At 37.1% G+C, this 22,421-nt stretch overlaps 2 protein-coding genes and 1 non-coding gene across 5 annotated transcripts; all 3 read right to left on the bottom strand.

Annotated features, from left to right (window-relative positions):
- Positions 1–3: 3 nt before the first annotated feature.
- LOC107608094 (BEL1-like homeodomain protein 11) lies at positions 4–2,787 on the bottom strand. Of its 2 annotated transcripts, XR_002350265.2 has the most exons (6): positions 2,148–2,787; positions 1,169–1,979; positions 699–1,093; positions 528–588; positions 178–433; positions 4–130 (listed from the first exon to the last, which is right to left on the bottom strand). XR_002350265.2 is itself a non-coding variant. In XM_016309984.3 (5 exons), exons 2-5 carry the CDS (start codon positions 1,901–1,903, stop codon positions 275–277), a joined length of 1,350 nt encoding a protein of 449 aa, XP_016165470.1. In that variant the 5' UTR covers positions 1,904–1,979; positions 2,148–2,388; the 3' UTR covers positions 20–274. The 2 variants fall into 2 exon arrangements, 1 of the variants encoding a protein (XP_016165470.1); XM_016309984.3 differs by having other exon boundaries at positions 20–433; positions 2,148–2,388.
- Positions 2,788–4,015: 1,228 nt separating this feature from the next.
- Positions 4,016–7,614, bottom strand: LOC107610078 (BEL1-like homeodomain protein 7). 2 transcript variants are annotated; one of them, XM_088493566.1, is made up of 5 exons: positions 7,361–7,614; positions 5,902–6,539; positions 5,445–5,797; positions 5,067–5,127; positions 4,016–4,982 (listed from the first exon to the last, which is right to left on the bottom strand). In XM_088493566.1, the coding sequence occupies exons 2-5, from the start codon at positions 6,511–6,513 to the stop codon at positions 4,383–4,385; spliced, it is 1,626 nt and encodes a 541-aa protein (XP_088349692.1). In that variant the 5' UTR covers positions 6,514–6,539; positions 7,361–7,614; the 3' UTR covers positions 4,016–4,382. The 2 variants fall into 2 exon arrangements, with proteins under 2 accessions (XP_088349692.1, XP_016167637.3); XM_016312151.3 differs by having other exon boundaries at positions 7,178–7,472.
- A 6,618-nt stretch (positions 7,615–14,232) lies between these two features.
- LOC148553948 (small nucleolar RNA R71) lies at positions 14,233–14,340 on the bottom strand. Its single transcript, XR_015892847.1, has one exon. It is a non-coding gene; the product is annotated as a small nucleolar RNA R71 (small nucleolar RNA).
- Positions 14,341–22,421: the final 8,081 nt, after the last annotated feature.

Below are 22,421 nucleotides of genomic sequence, written 5' to 3'. Positions count from 1 at the left end.
CCATGACATTGCAATAATATTTTTAGTTATCTAATAAATTTTAGATATTATCACACTTTACACCAGGTTGTTAATCTTTCGATACAAACTTACTTGTTACTTCTTGATTAAACAAAAAGACTACTATAAACTATAAAGTTGCTTGAAGGATCAGGTGGTGAGGAGCAGTAAAAAAACAAAAAAAAAATTGTTTACAATGGCTCTCAATCTCATTGACTCATTGTGTGATGTTACATAGTAATAATAAGAGTAATTGTTCTCTGCTTTTTCGTTTTTAATTTGAATCGTGGTGGTGGCAGTGAGTAGCATCATCGGTGGTGAAATCAGGTTGTGGGTTGGAGTCTTCTGAAGAGTCTCCAAACTCTTGTTCGTACATTTCTTCTATCATTGGTTTCCATAGCCGTACCCTTGCATTTATGAACCAATTCGACACCTGAAACCAACAATAAATATCTTAAATACATAGACATGACCATCCATCACAACACAACCAACAAACAAAAAGGTTTCTGATTCGGAGTAGTTACTTGGTTTTTAGTTAAACCTGTCTGGGACGCTAACATTAATTTCTCAGAATCATTAGGATAACTGCAAAGAAAGAAAGAAAAAAGATACACATAAAAAATAACATTATTCATATATGATATGATATGAGCAAGGAACAAAGAGGAAGCTTTAGCTTGCTTTAATTTGCTTACGGGTGGAGAAAGTGCTCAAAGAGCCAAGAACGTAGAATTGCAACAGAGGTTTCAGGTAAGCCTCTGATGGGTCTCCAAACTTGTTGGCTGCGTTGACTTTGGATCATCCCAAGTTGTTGGAGAGAAGACATTCTGCTTTGTCTACTTGTGTCTCTATCAAATAGGCTTAGTTGAGATAACCCATTGTTGAGTTGTTTAGGCAAATCTTGCAACAGTTTCTTTTTCTCCAAATTTATCTGTGACATTATTGCATCTCTGAGGTTGCAGAAGTGCCTAGCCATGGCTTGTAGTGCCAATGCAGTGTAACATTTTGCTGCTCCTTCACCTGCTATCATCTCAAACGATGCCACCACTTGTTCCATTTGATGGTAGTATTTCTCATACCTCCCTTCTACCTGAAAATCAATGTTATATCAACTTCATTACTTAAAAGAGGCAGAGAATTCATTAAGACTGTACCAAGTACCAACCTCGTCCAACAAAGAAATCAACTTTGCAATCTTGATTTGATTTTCTTGTTTTTCAGCTGACAAGACACCAGTGTTTATGTTGTTCCTGAACTGTGAGGAGAGTGTTCGGGAACTGTTCCTGCCACCATGGAACAACTTCTCCACATACTTGTCATTGATTCTATCAACCACGTTTCCACCAACATCAACAAGATCTTCAAGAAGGGACTGTACTGGTTTGAGGTACCTAGAGTTCCCAATGAGAGCAGCAAAAGATTCACTTCCAAAAGAGGCAGAAGATGAAGCAAAAGTAGTGGTGGTGGTGGCACTGTTGAAGTAGTAGTCACTGGTTAGATTATTCTCCACTGCCCTTGAATCTTGGGCAGGGATGAAGTAATTATTGGGGTTCATGAAACCATGAATGAAGGATCTACTATTATGCCTACTGTATTCATCATGAGAAGGAACAATCATGTGAGACCCTAAGGAAAGAGAGAGCCCTTGAGGTTGTCGTTGGTGATGATTATGATGATGATGATTGCTCTCATTAGCAGCTGCTCCAAGAAGATCCATCAAATGCCTTGTGTGACTCATCTCAGAGCCTGAAGCTAGTGCATGATGGTGAGGTTCCATAATGGGATACACTCCTCCTATGGACTCAGTAGTGAATGCAGGGTTGTTTCTCAAACAAGAACCATAAGCAGCATCTAACTCTTGCCCCTCAAATTGGTTTTGATTGGTGATGGAGTTTGACATAATGAATGGACCTTAATTTCTTTGAGGTCCTGGAATTTGGGGTATGTTGAGCCTTATCTTGCAACTGTACTACACTCTACAGTGAAGGATACAAAGAACTATATATTAAAACCCAAAAAAAAAATGTTCATGTGATTCTGAATTGTGAAAAAAGAGAAACAAAATGGTGAAATGGAACTTGAAGGTAAAGAAAAACAAACACTATTTTCTACGTACAGAAAGAACTATTTGTGTAAAAAGCTACCTGAAGAGATAGGTTAATAATAATGCAGAGAAGTTAAGAATCCAATCCGTACTAAGTTGCACAAAGCCCATCGAAATTTCAGCAGTGGATTCATTGGTGAGTATAAGCAGTGGTCACAATCAACTCCCAAGTTTCATGTATATATATGAAGGCCTCTACACTGTTTAAAAACCAAGCCATTGATCCTGGGGGAAATGCAGCTAGCTAGCTCTATTCATAATAATCATAATATATTGAGCATAGAAATAAAGAGGAGATGCAAGAATCAAAGATAAAAGATTTTTTAGGAGATGGTGTCCCTGTCAGGCCAAGAGGAGACTAGTGAAGAACATAAATAAAAATTTTGTGGTAAAATTAAAGTACATGCTAACAACTTGAATACAAGACAAAAGTTGCAGAACCGGTTTTACCCCATTAACTCTAACTACTTATTGGTACGACTTAGATGTGTTGAAGGTTAACATGTTCAAAAGATTTACTTAAAGGCAAAGCAAAAAACTAAGTCAAAACCGAGTACTTGGAAACTCATTAGAATAATTGAAGTAATTGTGTGTAAAAATAAATAAATAAATATTACAAAGATAAAATGTTTGTTAATACAGAGAATTGAGGGTACAAATTCAAGGCAGTTTGTAAATGCAAGTGGACCTACAGGGGGGAGGATTACCTTTATAGACTTTGGATTTTCTGCATTTCAATAATAATAATACAAAATATGCTTCTGATAATATATAAAAATAATAATTTATAATTCAGCGAATGTAACAATGTCAATTATTTCCCCTATATTTACCAGCAGAGGCAGAAGATCTATATCTATCATGTAGCACAGACCTATGAGTCTATGAGACAGAGTTCTGGCCTATCCTAAAAGAAGCCAAGTTAATTGGCTACGTTAGAAAATGACAGAAAAATAAAATGGTCCCCAACAAGCAAAAGCATCAATTCTTACAGCTTTAGTCCTTGCCTGCACCTGCAGTTATATAAATTTTTGGGAGACTCAAAAGCAGCTTAAACAGTGCATAGTATAGTATCTCTCTTTTTCTCTTATCACATTCACAGGATATTATAGAGCCTCGCCTCCATAGGTTAAAAATGTGCTGTTCATTTGGATTGTTGTGATCTGCAAAAAGAGGAGGAAAGTGTGCTATCTTTTGCACACTCTCAGTTCTAGGATTGTCAGCTTGTGACCCTGCATAAATGCCATGGATGTATAGAAAGAATATCTTTAGCTTTTTCCTTTCCCTTTAGGCACTGTGAGCATGCATAGGGATGTTGAAAGGACACTGATTATCACAATTTCTGTATGGAGAGAAAACAAGTAACAACCATAAAATGCAGGTGAATACTCCTATAGAGATTTTCACTTAAAGATTGCATTATAAATCGTTAGATTGTTTTACATGTTTGACTCAATATATTTGAATGAACTATCTAAGGGTACGTAATACTATATTCACATGAAGACATCTTCGTGAAAATAATCACCTAAAATGTTAATAGATCGGTGTAGAGTAAACTGTTAGGGCCTTAAGAGTGGTGGGTTCTGGCTTTGGTATGATGTGCTGATAAGACTCATTTTGGGTTGGTCCCTTTGGATGCTTTTTTAGTAATTATTTCTAAACTTTGTTCCTTTAATTTGGATTTTGAACTCCTCCACTTGTCACTTAATAAATGAGTACATGATTAATGCCTTAATTAAACCAAGTGTTACACCTAGAAAACAAAACATGGGCTCTTATTTCTTAACATTGGTTTAAATATAATCACGTTTGTACTACTACTATGCCATGCAAGTTATGAAGAAAATCATCATCATTCACCAATGACACAAACTAAGGTGTTAGTGTTTTTCTCATGGACCACAATTTGCAAACAAGAGGCAAGACATTTACATCATCGTACATGATACGTATCTCTTACAAGATTCCTTATTTTTCGACATTATATACGAATGGATGCAACAACATGTGTTCCCTTTTCCTTACAAAATTTTACATACAACCAATCATCTGAAGTATTACAAAGTGAGAAACATATCTACACATTACCTACCTGTATATATTTTTTGTACGGTTTAGTAATATTACATCACTTCTTTTATGAACAATAATGGACAAGAAGAATGATCAAAGTAGCATGCATCATGCATAGGCTTTTCTCTTTGGTGGTACACCATTCCAGAGAGATCCAAAAAGATATTTCAATTTCCCTTTTGGTAGATATTTCAGATTTTCAGACAACAAACTCATGCAGAAGATGAGGGTTGCTGCTGAACCTGTGTTGTTGCTTTCCTGAATCTGTGAAATGATAATCTAGCAGGTGATCAGTCTCTGGGGAGGAAGAAGAAGAAGAAGAAGCCAAACCCTGATTATGATTACGTCTTTTCTTGTGGATGCCATCATTATCAGACATGCCACCAAACCCATCCCTTTCACAGTTCCTCAATTCCAATGCAAGAGACACGTGGCCACCCATGGTAGATGTAAAGTTACCCAACTCTGCAAAATCATATGCAGCAGGACTAGTACTACAACCCATTATGCTTCCACAACTATAAACCCCATTATTGTTGTTCTCATCCATGGAACATGATGCATGTTTATGAAAATGCCCTTCTTGTTGGACACTATCAGCAAGGGTTGCTAAATTGTCTTGTGAATCATCTTCCCCTTTGTTATCAGAGGCTTGAGCATCATCTCTTTTACTTTTCACAATGCCTTCGGATCGAATATTGCAGCTTATGTTATCAGAATCACCAAACTCTTCTTTATACATTTCTTCAACCATCGGCTTCCATAGCCGCACCCGTGCATTGATGAACCAATTTGCCACCTGATCATTATCAATACCATTAATAATATGAATGTTACCAAATACCAACCATAACTGTACTTACAATTCAATTAATTATTGTACCTGGTTTCTGGTCAGGCCTGTCTGTCTTGCCAGCATGATTTTCTCTGAATCCTTGGGATACCTGGTTTCAATTTACAAAATGAAACTTATCTAATAACTTTATTACAACATTATTTAAAAAAAAATTCACTTGTTCGCTTCTAAAAAAGTTCATTTGCTCACTTATCTAAGATCAGATGCATCCTTTTGAACATAGCTTTTCATATATTTTGAAAAGGTTAGAGACTCGGATGCAGTTATCTTTATGTAAAGTTGATAATTGAAAACCATCAAATGATTTGACATGTTTAACTGACGAATTTTGACTATCAACTTCACCTGAAGATGAAGACAACTGCATGTAAGTTTTTTATATTGAAATAGAAAGTGATGACATACGGGTGAAGAAAATGTTCGAAAAGCCAAGCGCGAAGTATTGAGACAGAGGTTTCGGGGAGACCCCTCTGAGGCCTCCAAGCTTGTCTCATTACACCAAGTTGCTGAAGTGCCTTTTGCTGTCTAAGCTGTTGATCAACATAACGAAGACGCGGTATCCCTTCTTGTTCCCCAAGGCACCTCTGTATCACTTGAATTTGTCCACTGATTGCATCGCGCAAGCTCCGAAAATGGCGAGATATGGTGCGCAATGCAAGCCATGTGTAAGGTTCAGCAGCTCCACATCCGGCAACCATGTCGAAAGATGACACCACAATCTGCATCTGATGACAGTACTGTCTGTATTTCTTATCCACCTAATTCAACCATATCACAAATTAAACCATTCTATGATTATTCAACTAATGTTGAAAACTATTATATGATATGATCCAACAATTACCAAGGATATTTAATTTACCTCATCCAACAAGGTCAGAAGCTTTGTCTTCTTTTCTAATAAACTCTGGCGTTCTTCAGCTGATAATTCATTAGGAGGTTTGACATTATTTTGCAGAGATTGACTGTTACATTTTCCATCAGAATCCTTGGAGCCACCATCAATGACATTATTGAACTTTTCTTGTTTCTCCATTCCAGGTTGCTTCAACAAAGCCTTTCGGACACCAACTATTTCATCAAGTAACTCCTGTGCTGCCTTAAGATAGTGTGAGTTCAATACACCGTTTGAGAATGATCCTTGAATGCATGGATCAGAGTTATTGGAATTGTACAAACCCTCTCTTTTGGCACTTTCATGAAAGCCTCCAGAAGATAAAGATACCATGCATTCAGCAGCAGCAGAAGCAGTGCCATCATACTGGTATTGAAAGGAAGGAACAGATGTACCTAGACTAAGAGATAAGCCTTGGCCATGTACATTTTGTTCACCTTCTACAAAAGAATTGCATGCTGGATCAACCATGTTTGGTGCTCCAACAGATCCATTATTGTTGTAGTTATGAGACAATAAAGGATTCCCAGACAACATCTCAGCATAGGATCCTGAAGAAAATGCTTGGTTGGGATACATTTCTATAGATTTCGAGAACAGCTCAACTGCAGTAAAGTCAAGGAACGAGGTTGTTAAACAAGTTTTTTGAGCCACGCACACAAAATTAATAAAATAAAAATCACCGTATACTCAAAGGAAAAGAAAACGTTGTCATAAAGCAAACATGGTCGTCACTACTGTTAGGCTAATGTTCAACACTGTTGTTGTATACATTAATTTTCCATTATGTTGCATTGGTTTGAGGATATACAGGAACTATATACTATATAATATAGTACATATTTATATTTTATTTACGTTTTCAAAGCACAAAAGGGTCAACACATCCACCATATATTAAGCTTATGCAAAGATGAAATTCACAAACACCAACATAGCTAAGAAAAATAAACCAAATCTGAAACGAAACTAAACGAAATCCCCATAATTCAACACTTGGAACCAACCACTCTGCATAGATTAATTAAGTAAATAGCTCAAAGATCTCTTACAAAGTCCAAGCGAAAGAAAAATCTAAGCTGGTTATAAGCACCTTATTCATTGGTTCTAATATACACTAAGTTCTAACTTTTGCTTTATTGTAATCATGAAATCCCACTGTGTGAGAACAACACGCACTTTCAGCTAGCATAATGAACAGAAGAAAACAGTGGATAAGGATAAACTCATAAAAGTGAAATACCTGAAAGAAAGTGGTGGGTACTCAGTTCAAGGAAGCTAAGCTAGGGAGTAATAAGAGTGAAAAACGGAAAACTAACCAGTAAAGAAAGAAGATTAAAGGAAAGAAGGGGAGAGAGCCTAAGTGAGAAAGAGAAGTGGAGAAACAAGAAATGGAGGAGACAAAATTAAAACAAAAACAAAAAACCTTAGTGTGAGGAAGGGCAGACATATGGCAATCCCAAGAGAGATACTTGAAACGAAGAGCCACAACTACTTCCTTTTCATTGGAACAACGGCACCAACCAATCCAAACATATTATTATATTTTCATTTTTAAATCATTAAAAAAATAACACCGCACCCATGACTTGTTTGCTTCCTTGATTGCTTGCGGATGTTAACACCAACTACCCTCTCTCTCTCTCTCTCTCTCTCTTTTCTCTTAACGTGAAAATATATAAAAAGTTAAGAAATTATGGTATTGGTAAAAAGGAATAAATAATTAGTAAATTTTAACGTCAATCATTGTCGAGTTTCTCACGTGTGACAAAAGTTATATCATAAATTGTGTCATGTTCAAGTGTGTGTATATGTGTGTGTGTGGTTGTTTGCTTACAAGGGTTCAAGGCATAACCACCAGTTGGTGGACCTGTAGCTTGGTGTAACACCTCCCCTCCCTCCTTTAAAACTTAACGCATAAATCTTAATTAATTATGAATAAATTAACAATCATATTGCTATCCCTTTCTCCATCCCCATGCGTTGAATTTGAATTGATCATCAATTACAGAATTGAAGAAGAACTGAACAACCGTGATCAAGATTCACGAATGTGTGAGGCGCAGACTATATACTATATAGTTTAATTTGGAAATTAAATTTATAATGTTTTTGTATGAATAAAAAGGAGAGAATATCAAGGTTGGCCGGATTGGGTATTAAGGAGTAGGTGAAAGTGACAAATTCACGCGTCGACGTGTACGCTTCATGTCCTCTTCTAATTGGAACCCACCACATCATCATCTTTCTCTCTGTGAATGATAATTTCAAAAAAAACCTTAAACGATTTCTAACAGTTATCTTAAAAGACAATTAAATTCTTAATAAAAAATTATTTTTTATTTTTAATATTTACTTTTATAAAATTGATTAGTTCTTTTATCAATATTTTTTATTATTAATATAAAGACTAATCAATCCTATAAAAATAAAAATTAAAGACTAAAAAAGATATTTTTTTTTATTAGAAGTCTGGTAGTTCTTCAAAAAAATCATTGCAGAGACTAAACCGTAGGGTTGGCAATTCATATCCAACCCAGTTCAACCCGTTCGGGTAGGGTACCCTACCCGACTCGTTACGGGTAGGGTAGGGTAGGGTCCGAGTATTTCTGCGGGTAGGATAGGGTACGAATTTAGGGTACGGTTAGTTAATTTAATAATTTAGAGTCTTAGTTTTTTATTTTTTATGTTATTAATATGTATAAAATTCGAAATAATTGAATTTTATATTTACTTTGAAAAAATTTGATATTTCTGCAGGTAGAATATGGTAGGATAGGGTTTAGAATTTTAGAATGCGGATAGGATTAAGTTGAGAGATTCTCAACCCACAAATAGAATATGGTAGAATTTTAATAAAATTTTTAACTCGCAGATAAAGTTATGGGAGGTTCTAAACCCTACTCTAGCCTATCCATTCTCAGTCTTATTAAACTGGATATTGACTTTATATTTTTGAATAGTTAATATTAACTTGTATTTGATTAATGGCGTGTGCATATATATTCATGTAAATGACTTACGAGGATCAAATTTGAAAAGGAAATACACTTAGACGCTATTAAATGGCAAAAGACTTTTGAACTAAAAAATTGTTTTATTGGAGAAATAGTCAAGCATCAATAGGAAAGAATATTTCATTTCTGAGAAATTTTCTTTTCTCTATCTTCTGTCATCTTCCCGAGCCATACTATTTTTTCATAAATACTTTATTTTGTCTTCTTGCATCCTTGTGATTCATTTGACTTTCGGGGTAAGGGAAAATTGTTGTGTCAATTTTTTTTAAAAAAAAAAAAAAAAGAAAAAGAAAAACAACTGTCAAGATGATTTATGTATGATACAAGTAAGCAATGATATTTGGATAAAGAAAATTATACATCACTATGAGCTTTCATTTCTTTTTCTAGCTTTGTAATTAACATTGCTGAATGTTAACAGAGGTATTTGATCCCATATTTCTAATTAGCTTCCTCATGAAGTGGACCTAGCTAGTCAGGTAGGTTCCTCTTCCACAGTAGTCTAGAGAATCCAATACCTTTCGACCACATGACATATACAATGGTAATAATAATATACGACATATATATAACATATATGCATATTGTTCCGGTAACTTTTAGAATATTAGATTTAATAGTATTTGTATAATTTTTTAGAGTGCTTAAAAATATTTTAAATAATTTTAGAATATTCTAAAAAATTTTGAAATATTCTAAAAGGTTTTGGAAGATTTCGAAAAGTGATAAAGTATTCTAAAAGAATATAAATATATATAGAAATATAAAGAATAATATAAAATAATTTAGAAGTATTTAAAAAAATGTGATAGATTAGATATTTATAATGAAGATTCTAGACACTTGATTAAGACTGTTGATTAGATTTAATTCTAACCGTTTGAGGAGGTAAATAGCTATAAATACGGGTGAGAGTTTGAGTTTATGTGTGTGAGTTAGAGTCTGTATGCGCGAGTCATTTGTAACAAACACTTGAGTAATAAAATATTTTTCTATCAAAGCTTCCTTTCTCTTGTATTCTTAGCTTTCTTGCTAAATATTGAGGGCTAGACTGATTTGGTCTTAACTCAAGAGGTTGAATAAGTCCGAGTGCTGGCATGGTAGCATTGGAGTGTGTCTAAAGTCGTGACAATTCGGTATCAGAACAAGGTTCGAGAGAGAGCACAAATGGTTACTGAGTATGGCTTCTAGTCTAACCATAGAGTATGTTAAGTCTCAAAGGGAAGAGATGCTATTTCTTCTCAATGGGAGGTGAAAAGGTTTGTTCTTCAAGTGAGCCTAGAAGTAAAGACTTCAACTTCTTAGAAGAGAGCTTCTATGTTGGAGAATGTTCTATCTTCTATCTATGAGCGCTTCTGATGAGCGGATAATTTATACGCTTTTTGGTATTGTTTTTAGTAGAATCTAGTTACTTTCAGGGATGTTTTCATTAGTTTTTATGTTAAATTCACATTTCTGGACTTTACTATGAGTTTGTGTGTTTTTCTGTGATTTCAGGTATTTTCTGGCTGAAATTGAGGGACTTGAGCAAAAATCAGATTCAGAGGTTGAAGAAGGACTGCTGATGCTGTTGGATTCTGACCTCCCTACACTCAAAATAGATTTTCTGGAGCTACAAAACTAAAAATGGCGCGCTTCCAATTGCGTTGGAAAGTAGACATCCAGAGCTTTCCAGCAATATATAATAGTCCATACTTTGCCCAAGTTTAGATGACGCAAACTGGCATTCAACGCCAGCTCTCTGCCCAATTCTGGCGTCCAGCGCCAGAAACAAGTTGCAAAGTGGAGTTCAACGCCCAAAATGGCACAAAAACTGGCGTTCAACTCCAAGAATGACCTCTCCACGTGTAGACTTCAAGCTCAGCCCAAGCACACACCAAGTGGGCCCCGGAAGTGGATTTATGCATCAATTACTTACTTCTGTAAACCCTAGTAGCTAGTTTATTATAAATAGGACCTTTTACTATTGTATTAGACATCTTTGGACGCCTGGTTCTTAGATCAGAGGGGCTGGCCATTCGGCCATGCCTGGACCTTTCACTTATGTATTTTCAAACGGTAGAGTTTCTACACTCCATAGATTAAGGTGTGGAGCTCTGCTGTTCCTCAAAGATTAATGCAAAGTACTACTGTTTTCTATTCAATTCATCTTATTTCGCTTCTAAGATATTCATTCGCACTTCAACCTGAATGTGATGAACGTGACAATCATCATCATTCCCTATGAACGCGTGCCTGACAACCACTTCCGTTCTACATTAGATTGAATGAGTATCTCTTAGATCTCTTAATCAGAATCTTCATGGTATAAGTTAGATTGATGGCGGCATTCATGAGAGTCTGGAAAGTCTAAACCTTGTCCGTGGTATTCTGAGTAGGACTCTGGGATTGAATGACTGTGACGAACTCCAAACTCGCGAGTGCTGGGTGTAGTGACAGACGCAAAAGGATAGTAAATTCTATTCCAGTATGATCGAGAACCTCCAAGATGATTAGCCATGCAGTGACAGCGCATCGGACCATTTTCACAGAGAGGAATAGGATGCAACCAACGACAAGGGTGATGCCTCCAAACGATTAGTCGTGCTGTGACAGAGCATTTGGACCATTTTTCCGAGAGGATTGAAAGTAGCCATTGGCACCGGTGACATCCTTACATAAAGCCAGCCATAGAAAGGAGTAAGACTGATTGGATGAAGACAGCAGGAAAGCAGAGGTTCAGAGGAACGATTGCATCTCCATACGCTTATCTGAAATTCTCACCAATGATTTACATAAGTATTTCTATCCTTCTTTTATTACTTATTTTCGAAAACCCCATTACTATTTTATATCTGCCTGACTGAGATTTACAAGGTGACCATAGCGTGCTTCATACCAACAATCTCCGTGGGATTCGACCCTTACTCACGTAAGGTATTACTTGGACGACCCAATGCACTTGCTGGTCAGCTGTATCGAAGTTGTGACAAATTATGAATTTGAGATTAGAGCACCAAGTTTTTGGAGCCATTACCAGAGTTCACAATTTCGTGCACCAAGTTTTTGGCACCGTTGCCGGGGATTGTTTGAGTTTGGACAACTGACGGTTCATCTTGTTGCTCAGATTAGGTAATTTTTTTTGTTTTATTTTCAAAAAAAAAATTTTTTCAAAAATCTTTCAAAAAATTTCTCCTTTGTTTTCGAAAAAAAAAATTTTTAAAAAAATAAAAATGTTTTCAAAAAATATATTTTTCTTCAGAATTTTTTAAATGAATTCTAGTGTTTCATGAAGCATGTTGAAGCCTGACTGGCTGTAGGGCATGTCAGGCGTGTCATGTCTAAGTTACATACTAAAGCTTGGCTGGCTATTAGGCCATGCCTGACCCTTTGATTGGAGCTTTAGTCTAAAGAGCATAAGATTCCTGGAATTCATATTAAAAATTTTGGAATCCTTATTTTTGTTTTTCAAATAATTTTCGAAAAAATACAAAAAAATTAGAAAATAAAAAAAAATCAAAAATATTTTTTGTGTTTCTTGTTTGAGTCTTGAGTCATGTTATAAGTTTGGTGTCAATTGCATATTCATCTTGCATTTTTCGAAAATTCATGCATTCATAGTGTTCTTCATGATCTTCAAGTTGTTCTTGGTAAGTCTTCTTGTTTGATCTTGATATTTTCTTGTTTTGTGTTGTATGGTGTTTTTCATATGCATTCTTGAATTCTTAGTGCCTAAGCATTAAAGATTTTTAAGTTTGGTGTCTTGCATGTTTTCTTTGCATTAAAAATTTTTTTCAAAAATATGTTCTTGATATTCATCATGATCTTCATAGTGTTCTTGGTGTTCATCTTGACATTCATAGCATTCTTGCATGCATTCATTGTTTTGATCTAAAAATTTCATGCATTGCATCATTTTCATGTTCTTCTCTCTCATCATTAAAAATTTAAAAAAAAAAAAAAAAACATCTTCCCCTTTTTCTCTCTTAAAATTTTGAAAATTAGATTTGACTTTTTCAAAAATTTTTAAAATCCAGTTGTTTTTATGAGTCAAATCAAATTTTCAATTTAAAAATCTTATCTTTTTCAAAATCTTTTCTTTTTCATTTTTCTTAGTTATTTTCGAAAATTCTAAAAATATTTTTCAAAAATCTTTTTCTTATTTTTATATACTTTTCGAAAATAACATCAACAATTAATGTTTTGATTCAAAAATTTCAATTTTGTTACTTGCTTGTTAAGAAAGATTCAAACTTTGAGTTCTAGAATCATATCTTGTGATTTCTTGTGAATCAAGTCATTAATTGTGATTTTAAAAATTAAATCTTTTTCAAAACTAATTTCAATCATATCTTTTAAAAAATATCTTCTTATCTTATCTTTTTCAAAAATTTGATTTCAAAATATCTTTTCTAACTTCCTAACTTCTTATCTTTTCAAAATTTGTTTCAACTAACTAACTAACTTTTTGTTTGTTTCTTATCTTTTTCAAAATTACCTAACTAACTCTCTCTCTCTAATTTTCGAAAATATCTTCCCTCTTTTTCAAAAATTCTTTTTAATTAACTAATTATTTTAATTTTCGAAAATTACTAACCTCTTTCAAAAACTATTTTCGAAAATCACTAACTTTTTTTCAAAAATAATTTTCAAAAATCCTTCTCCCTCATCTCCTTCTAATTATTTATTCATCTACTAACAATAAGGAACCTCTTTACTGTGACATAGAGGATTCCTCTTCTTTTCTTGTTCTCTTCTCTTTCTTATGAGCAGGAACAAGGAAAAAGGCATTCTTGTTGAAGCTGATCCAGAACCTGAAAGGACTCTGAAGAGAAAACTAAGAGAAGCTAAATTACAACAATCCAGAGACAACCTTATTGAAAATTTCGAACAGGAAGAGGAGATGGCAGCCGAACCCAACAACAATAATACAAGGAGAATGCTTGGTGACTTTACTGCACCTAATTCCAATTTACATGGAAGAAGCATCTCTATACATGCCATTGGAGCAAACAATTTTGAGCTGAAACCTCAGCTAGTTTCTCTGATGCAGCAGAACTGCAAGTTTTATGGACTTCCATCTGAAGATCCTTTTTAGTTCTTAACTGAATTCTTGCAGATCTGTGATACTGTTAAGACTAATGGAGTAGATCCTGAAGTCTACAGGCTCATGCTTTTCCCTTTTGCTGTAAGAGACAGAGCTAGAATATGGTTGGACTCTCAACCTAAGGATAGCCTGAACTCTTGGGATAAGCTGGTCAAGGATTTCTTAGCCAAGTTCTTTCCTCCTCAAAAGCTGAGTAAGCTTAGAGTGGATGTTCAAACCTTCAGACAGAAAGAAGGTGAATCCCTCTATGAAGCTTGGGAGAGATACAAAGGGCTACCCAAAAAGTGTCCTTCTGACATGCTTTCAGAATGGACCATCCTGGATATATTCTATGATGGTTTATCTGAGCTATCAAAGATGTCATTGGATACTTCTGCAGGTGGATCCATTCACCTAAAGAAAACGCCTGCAGAAGCTCAAGAACTCATTGACATGGTTGCTAATAACCAGTTCATGTACACTTCTGAGAGGAATCCTGTGAGTAATGGGATGCCTCAAAAGAAGGGAGTTCTTGAAATTGATACTCTGAATGCCATATTGGCTCAGAACAAAATATTGACTCAGCAAGTCAATATGATTTCTCAGAGTCTGAATGGAATGCAAGCTGCATCCAACAGTACTCAAGAGGCATCTTTTGAAGAAGAAGCTTATGATCCTGAAAATCCTGCAATAGCAGAGGTAAATTATATAGGTGAACCTTATGGAAACACTTATAACCCATCATGGAGAAATCATCCAAATTTCTCATGGAAGGATCAAAAGCCACAACAAGGCTTTAATAATGGTGGAAGAAACAGGTTTAACAATAGTAAACCTTTTCCATCATCCACTCAGCAACAGACAGAGAACTCTGAACAAAATACCTCTAATTTAGCAAACTTAGTCTCTGATCTATCTAAGGCCACTGTGAGAGTCATGAATGAAACAAGGTCTTCCATTAGAAATTTGGAAGCACAAGTGGGCCAGCTGAGTAAAAGGATCACTGAAATCCCTCCTAGTACTCTCCCAAGCAATACAGAAGAAAATCCAAAAGGAGAGTGCAAGGCCATTGAATTAATCACCATGGCCGAACCTATAATGGAAGGAGAGGACGTGAATCCCAAGGAGGAAGGCCTCCTGGGACGTCCAATGATCAATAAGGAGTTTCCCTTTGAGGAACCAAAGGAATCTGAGGCTCATCTAGAGATCATAGAGATTCCATTAAACCTCCTTATGCCATTCATGAGCTCTGATGAATATTCCTCTTCTGAAGAGAATGAGGATGTTACTGAAGAGCAAGTTGCCAAGTTCCTTGGTACAATCATGAAGCTGAATGCCAATTTATTTGGCATTGAAACTTGGGAAGATGAACCTCCCTTGTTCACCAATGAACTAAGTGATCTGGATCAACTGACATTGCCTCAGAAGAAACAGGATCTTGGAAAGTTCTTAATACCTTGTACCATAGGCACCATAATCTTTAAGGCTCTGTGTGACCTTGGTTCAGGGATAAACCTCATGCCCCTCTCTGTAATAGAGAAACTGGGAATCTTTGGGGTGCAAGCTGCTAAAATCTCATTAGAGATGGCAGACAATTCAAGAAAACAGGCTTATGGACAAGTAGAGGACGTGTTAGTAAAGGTTGAAGGCCTTTACATCCCTGCTGATTTCATAGTCCTGGATACTGGAAAGGAAGAGGATGAATCCATCATCCTAGGAAGACCTTTCCTAGCCACAGCAAGAGCTGTGATTGATGTGGACAGAGGAGAATTGATCCTTCAATTAAATAAGGACAACCTTGTGTTTACAACTCAAGGATCTCTCTCTGCATCCATGGAGAGGAAGCAGAAAAAGCTTCTCTCAAAGCAGAGTCAACCAAAGCCCTCACAGTCAAACTCTAAGTTTGGTGTTGGGAGGCCACAACCAAACTCTAAGTTTGGTGTCAAACCCCCATATCCAAACTCTAAGTTTGGTGTTAGGAGGTCTCAACAAAGCTCTGCACATCTGTGAGGCTCCATGAGAGCCCACTGTCAAGTTATTGACATTAAAGAAGTGCTTGTTGGGAGGAAACCCAATGTTTATTTATCTAATTTTATTTTTGTTTTTCATGTTTTCTTAGGTTCATGATCATTTGGAGTCACAAAATAAACGAAAAATTTAGAAACATAATCAAAAACAGCGGAAGAAAAATCACACCCTGGAGGAAGCACCTGCCTGGCGTTCAACACCAGAACAGAGCATGGTTCTGGCGCTGAACGCCCAAAATGGGCAGTATCTGGGCGCTGAACGCCCAAAATGGGCATCATCTGGGCGCTGAACGCCAGAATTACACTCTGGAGAGGATTTGGCGCTGAACGCCCAGAACAAGCATGGTTCTGGCGTTCAACGCCAGAAAATGGGCAACAAATGGGCGTTGAACGCCCAAAATGGGCACCAACCTGGCGCTGAACGCCCAGAGTTGTGTGCAAGGGCATTTTACATGCCTAATTGGTGCAGGGATGTAAATCCTTGACACCTCAAGATCTGTGGACACCACAGGATCATCTCAGGATCTGTGAATCTCACAGGATCCCCATCCACCTCACCCTCTCTCTCCATTCATGATCATCCCTTCTGTTTTCCATTCACCACTCACATCCATACACACATCCCTCCATCTCCCCCATATCTTCTTCTTCTTCTTCTTCTTTCTTCTTTTGCTCGAGGGCGAGCAATATTCTAAGTTTGGTGTGGTAAAAGCATAAGCTTTTTATTTTTCCATTACCATTAATGGCACCTAAGACCGGAGAAACCTCTAGAAAAGGGAAAGGAAAGACAAAGGCTTCCACCTCCGAGTCATGGGAGATGGAAAAATTCATCTCAAAGGGTCTATAGCTCAGTGGTAGAACATTTGACTGCAAATCAAGAGATCCCTGAGATACCTCAGGGGATACAGTTTCCTCCACAGAACTATTGGGAGCAAATCAACACCTTCCTAGGAGAATTAAGTTCCAACATGGGACAATTAAGGGTGGAACATTAAGAGCACTCCATCATCCTTCATGAAATTAGAGAAAATCAAAAAGCAATGAGGGAGGAGCAACAAAGACAAAGAAGAGACATAGAAGAGCTCAAGGACATCATTGGTTCCTCAAGAAGGAAACGCCACCATCACTAAGGTGGATTCATTCCTTGTTCTTATTTCTTCTGTTTTTCGTTTTCTATGTTAAGTGCTTATCTATGTTTGTGTCTTCATTACATGATCATTAGTAGTTAGTAACTTTGTCTTAAAGTTATGAATGTCCTATGAATCCATCACCTCTCTTAAATGAAAAATGTTTTAATTCAAAAGAACAAGAAGTACATGAGTTTCGAATTTATCCTTGAACTTAGTCTAATTATATTGATGTGGTGACAATGCTTCTTGTTTTCTGAATGAATGCTTGAACAGTGCATATGTCTTTTGAAGTTGTTGTTTAAGAATGTTAAATATGTTGGCCCTTGAAAGAATGATGACAAGGAGACATGTTATTTGATAATCTAAAAAATCATAAAAATGATTCTTGAAGCAGGAAAAAACAGCAAAGAACAAAGCTTGCAGAAAAAAAAAGGCGAAAAAAAAAATAGAAATAAAAAGCAAGCAGAAAAAGCCAAAGCTCTTAAAACCAAGAGGCAAGAGCAAAAAGCCAATAACCCTTAAAACCAAAAGGCAAGGGTAAATAAAAAGGATCCCAAGGCTTTGAGCATCAGTGGATAAGAGGGCCTAAAGGAATAAAATCCTGGCCTAAGCGGCTAAACCAAGCTGTCCCTAACCATGTGCTTGTGGCGTGAAGGTGTCAAGTGAAAACTTGAGACTGAGTGGTTAAAGTCAAGGTCCAAAGCAAAAAAAGAGTGTGCTTAAGAACCCTGGATACCTCTAATTGGGGACTCTAGCAAAGCTGAGTCACAATCTGAAAAGGTTCACCCAGTTATGTGTCTGTGGCATTTATGTATCCGATGGTAATACTGGAAAACAAAGTGCTTAGGGCCACGGCCAAGACTCATAAAATAGCTGTGTTCAAGAATCATCATACTGAACTAGGAGAATCAATAACACTATCTGAACTCTGAGTTCCTATAGATGCCAATCATTCTGAACCTCAATGGATAAAGTGAGATGCCAAAACTATTCAAGAGGCAAAAAGCTACAAGTCCCGCTCATCTGATTGGAGCTATGTTTCATTGATAGTTTGGAATTTATAGTATATTCTCTTCTTTTTATCCTACTTGATTTTCAGTTGCTTGGGGACAAGCAACAATTTAAGTTTGGTGTTGTGATGAGCGGATAATTTATACGCTTTTTGGCATTGTTTTTAGTATGTTTTTAGTAGAATCTAGTTACTTTCAGGGATGTTTTCATTAGTTTTTATGTTAAATTCACATTTCTGGACTTTACTATGAGTTTGTGTGTTTTTCTGTGATTTCAGGTATTTTCTGGCTGAAATTGAGGGACTTGAGCAAAAATCAGATTCAGAGGTTGAAGAAGGACTGCTGATGCTGTTGGATTCTGACCTTCCTGCACTCAAAATGGATTTTCTTGAGCTACAAAACTCGAAATGGCACGCTTCCAATTGCGTTGGAAAGTAGACATCCAGGGCTTTCTAGAAATATATAATAGTCCATACTTTGCCCAAGTTTAGATGACGCAAATTGGCGTTCAATGCCAGCTCTCTGCCCAATTCTGGCGTCCAGCGCCAGAAACAAGTTGCAAAGTGGAGTTCAACGCCCAAAATGGCACAAAAACTGGCGTTCAACTCCAAGAATGACCTCTCCACGTGTAGACTTCAAGCTCAGCCCAAGCACATACCAAGTGGGCCCCGGAAGTGGATTTATGCATCAATTACTTACTTCTGTAAACCCTAGTAGCTAGTTTATTATAAATAGGACCTTTTACTATTGTATTAGACATCTTTGGATGCCTGGTTCTTAGATCAGAGGGGCTGGCCATTCGGCCATGCCTGGACCTTTCACTTATGTATTTTCAAACGGTAGAGTTTCTATACTCCATAGATTAAGGTGTGGAGCTCTGCTGTTCCTCAAAGATTAATGCAAAGTACTACTGTTTTCTATTCAATTCATCTTATTTCGCTTCTAAGATATTCATTCGCACTTCAACCTGAATGTGATGAACGTGACAATCATCATCATTCCCTATGAACGCGTGCCTGACAACCACTTCCGTTCTACATTAGATTGAATGAGTATCTCTTAGATCTCTTAATCAGAATCTTCGTGGTATAAGCTAGATTGATGGCGGCATTCATGAGAGTCTGGAGAGTCTAAACCTTGTCCGTGGTATTCCGAGTAGGACTCTGGGATTGAATGACTGTGACGAACTCCAAACTCGCGAGTGCTGGGCGTAGTGACAGACGCAAAAGGATAGTAAATTCTATTCCAGTATGATCGAGAACGTCCAAGATGATTAGCCATGCAGTGACAGCGCATCGGACCATTTTCACAGAGAGGAATATGATGCAACCAATGACAAGGGTGATGCCTCCAGACGATTAGCCGTGCTGTGACAGAGCATTTGGACCATTTTCCTGAGAGGATTGAAAGTAGCCATTGGCACCGGTGACATTCTTACATAAAGCCAGCCATAGAAAGGAGTAAGACTGATTGGATGAAGACAGCATGAAAGCAGAGGTTTAGAGGAACGATTGCATCTCCATACGCTTATCTGAAATTCTCACCAATGATTTACATAAGTATTTCTATCCTTCTTTTATTACTTATTTTCGAAAACCCCATTACTATTTTATATCTGCCTGACTGAGATTTACAAGGTGACCATAGCTTGCTTCATACCAACAATCTCCGTGGGATTCGACCCTTACTCACGTAAGGTATTACTTGGACGACCCAGTGCACTTGCTGGTTAGCTGTGTCGAAGTTGTGACAAATTATGAATTTGAGATTAGAGCACCAAGTTTTTGGAGCCATTACCAGAGTTCACAATTTCGTGTACCAGCTTCCAAAAGATAGAACATGACAAGGAGACCCTCGAGACTCACGTGTTGGGAGAACTAGATGCTTTCAAAGAAAGCATGCTCCAAATAGAAGAGAAGCTTGAGAATTCCTTAAAACTATTCGAGGAGGTTCAAGTTTGGTTCGAGGAGGCGAGTTTCCGACCAACCATTATAAGGGAGCAACAAAGATTGATCTCCCAAAAGCGAAGGAGTTGAAGGACATAAGGGATGTTCGAGAGGTGGAGAACTTTCTATGGCGAATAGAGAGGTACTTCGAAGGCCAATGGGTGGTCGAAGAAGCAATAAAGATACACATTACAGCTCTCTACCTTTCTAATAATGCTACTTTGTGGTGGAGGAGAAAATTCATAGATATGGAGAAGGGTACTTGCAATATAGCCACATGAAAAATTTTTTAAAAGAGAGTTGAAGAGACCATTCTTTTCTGAGAATGTGGTCTATGAAGTAGGGAAGAGATTGAGGGAGTTGAAGTATAAGAGTGTGATTAGTAACTACGTACAAGAGTTCATTACTCACACACTTCAAATCCCAACTTAGCATCAGAGGATGCATTGTTTTCTTCATTGATAGACTCCAACCTTGAGCAAAACAAGAATTATAAAGGAGAAATGTTAAGGATGTCGATGAAGCCATTGTAGTGGCTGAATCACTCACCGAGTATCATAAAAAAGACTCTAAATCCAAGTCTTTTTCCAAGCCTAGTTCTACTAAAGGTGGGGGAGACAAGGAGAAGAGTTTCTTAACCAAGAAGGAAGGGAAGTATTCTTGAAAGAAAGAGTATGAGAAAAAGAAGAAAGCTTTCACCAAATGAATGACTGTCCCAAGTTAGGGACTCTGGCATCTATCTCTGAGAAAATAGATGCTCAATCGCAAGTAACTGAATATGTTGGATCTATCTAACATATGAATGTTGTGAAGGGTAAAGAGGCAAGCATTACAAAAAAGAAAGACTTGATGTATATTAAAATATTTATCAATGAAAAACCCGTTATGGCTATGATCGACACTGGTGCTAAACACAACTTCATCACACCTGATGAAGCAAAGAGGCTTAGATTGAAGAACACCGAAAAGAATGGCTAGTTCAAACCCGTGAATATCAAGGGTGAACCTCTTAAGAGAGTAGTGGTGCACGAATCCCCACACTTTTGTATAGCTATACCAGCAAGTGCACTAGATTGTCCAAGTAATACCTGAGCGAGTCAGGGTTGATTCCATGAGAATTGTGGTTTGAAGAAAGCTATGGTTATCTTGCAGGTCTTAGTCAGGCGAATCAGAAGGTTGATTATGTTTAAATGCAATTTGATTGTGAATTTGAATGGAATCAGGAATAGGAATAGGGTTAAGGATTAGAGTTGCTTTGCCTTTCTGAATTAACTCTGGTATCACTGTCTTCTCTATTTGTGAATGATCTCTTCTATGGCAGGCTATATGTGATCAACGCCATGGGTCGTGGTCATTGATCTCCTCTGCTACAGATTGAAGGCCATTAGCCGTGGTCATCCAATCTGACGAAGGGTGAAGCTCTAGCAGTTCATTCTCCTGGTGATCCTACTTAAAACGCCACAGACAAGGTCGAATCTTCTGGATCAGAGGATGATGCTTCTTTAGATTCTAGCTTATACCATGAAGATCCTAATCTCCCCGGATATTGGCTGAATTGGTGTCTCGAGAAGTCCCCAACGAAGTCGTGGATTAACCGTCTGAGAGATGTATAAACATAGTTGTTGGCTCGTGCTTTCCAGTCACGTATTCACACGAAACCAAGTAGACATGGGTGTTTGTCAGGCACGTTCATCTTAGTATGATGAACAGAGCTGATTGTCACTAATCATCCTATTCACCATGTTGAAGATCAAGTATACGTCTTAGAAATAAATCAAACACGGATCGAAGAAGAAACAGTAATACTTTTATTAATTCATAGGACTCAGCAGGGCTCCTCCCCTCAACCTAGGAGGTTTAGAGACTCATACTGAAAGGAAATAAAATGTTAAACATGTATGGTGTGCGTCCTCCAAGAGGATCTATTTAAATAACATAAATCTAATCCCTTAAATACTAAACAAATGACTAGTAAGGGTAAAACATTTTTTTAGTGCTAAAATCCACTTCTGGGGCCCACTTGGTGAGTGCTTGGGCTAAGCTTTGATGAGATCTACGTGCTATGAGGCTCCTAGAGTGTTGAACGCTGGCTAGGGGGTCCTCTCTGGACATTTGGACGCTGGGCTCTGCTCTTTGGGCACTGGACGCCTGGAAGGGGGTAGGAAACTGGTGTTGAATGCCAGTTTTGGGCCTTCTAATCCGAAGTAAAGTATAGACTATTATACATTGATGGAAAGCTCTAGAAGTCAGCTTTCCAGAGCCATTAAGAACATTCCATTTGGACTTTTGTAG

The sequence above is a fragment of the Arachis ipaensis genome, chromosome B7 (genome assembly GCF_059453495.1).
Source record: "Arachis ipaensis isolate K30076 ecotype BB chromosome B7, ASM5945349v1, whole genome shotgun sequence".
NCBI classification, from domain to species: Eukaryota; Viridiplantae; Streptophyta; class Magnoliopsida; order Fabales; family Fabaceae; genus Arachis; species Arachis ipaensis.
This window is presented reverse-complemented; position numbering and strand designations above follow the sequence as displayed.

Bases quoted from the DNA above. Each gene is read 5' to 3' on its own strand.
- LOC107610078 (XM_088493566.1), bottom strand. From the start codon at position 6,513: ATGTATCCCAACCAAGCATTTTCTTCAGGATCCTATGCTGAGATGTTG. The intron at 5,128-5,444 runs GTATGTCATCAC...AATTGAAACCAG, and splicing joins TTCGAACATTTTCTTCACCC to GTATCCCAAGGATTCAGAGA. The intron at 4,983-5,066 runs GTACAATAATTA...GATAATGATCAG, and splicing joins CAGGCCTGACCAGAAACCAG to GTGGCAAATTGGTTCATCAA.
- LOC107608094 (XM_016309984.3), bottom strand. From the start codon at position 1,903: ATGTCAAACTCCATCACCAATCAAAACCAATTTGAGGGGCAAGAGTTA. The intron at 589-698 runs GTAAGCAAATTA...CTTTCTTTGCAG, and splicing joins TTTGAGCACTTTCTCCACCC to TTATCCTAATGATTCTGAGA. The intron at 434-527 runs GTAACTACTCCG...TGTTGGTTTCAG, and splicing joins CAGGTTTAACTAAAAACCAA to GTGTCGAATTGGTTCATAAA.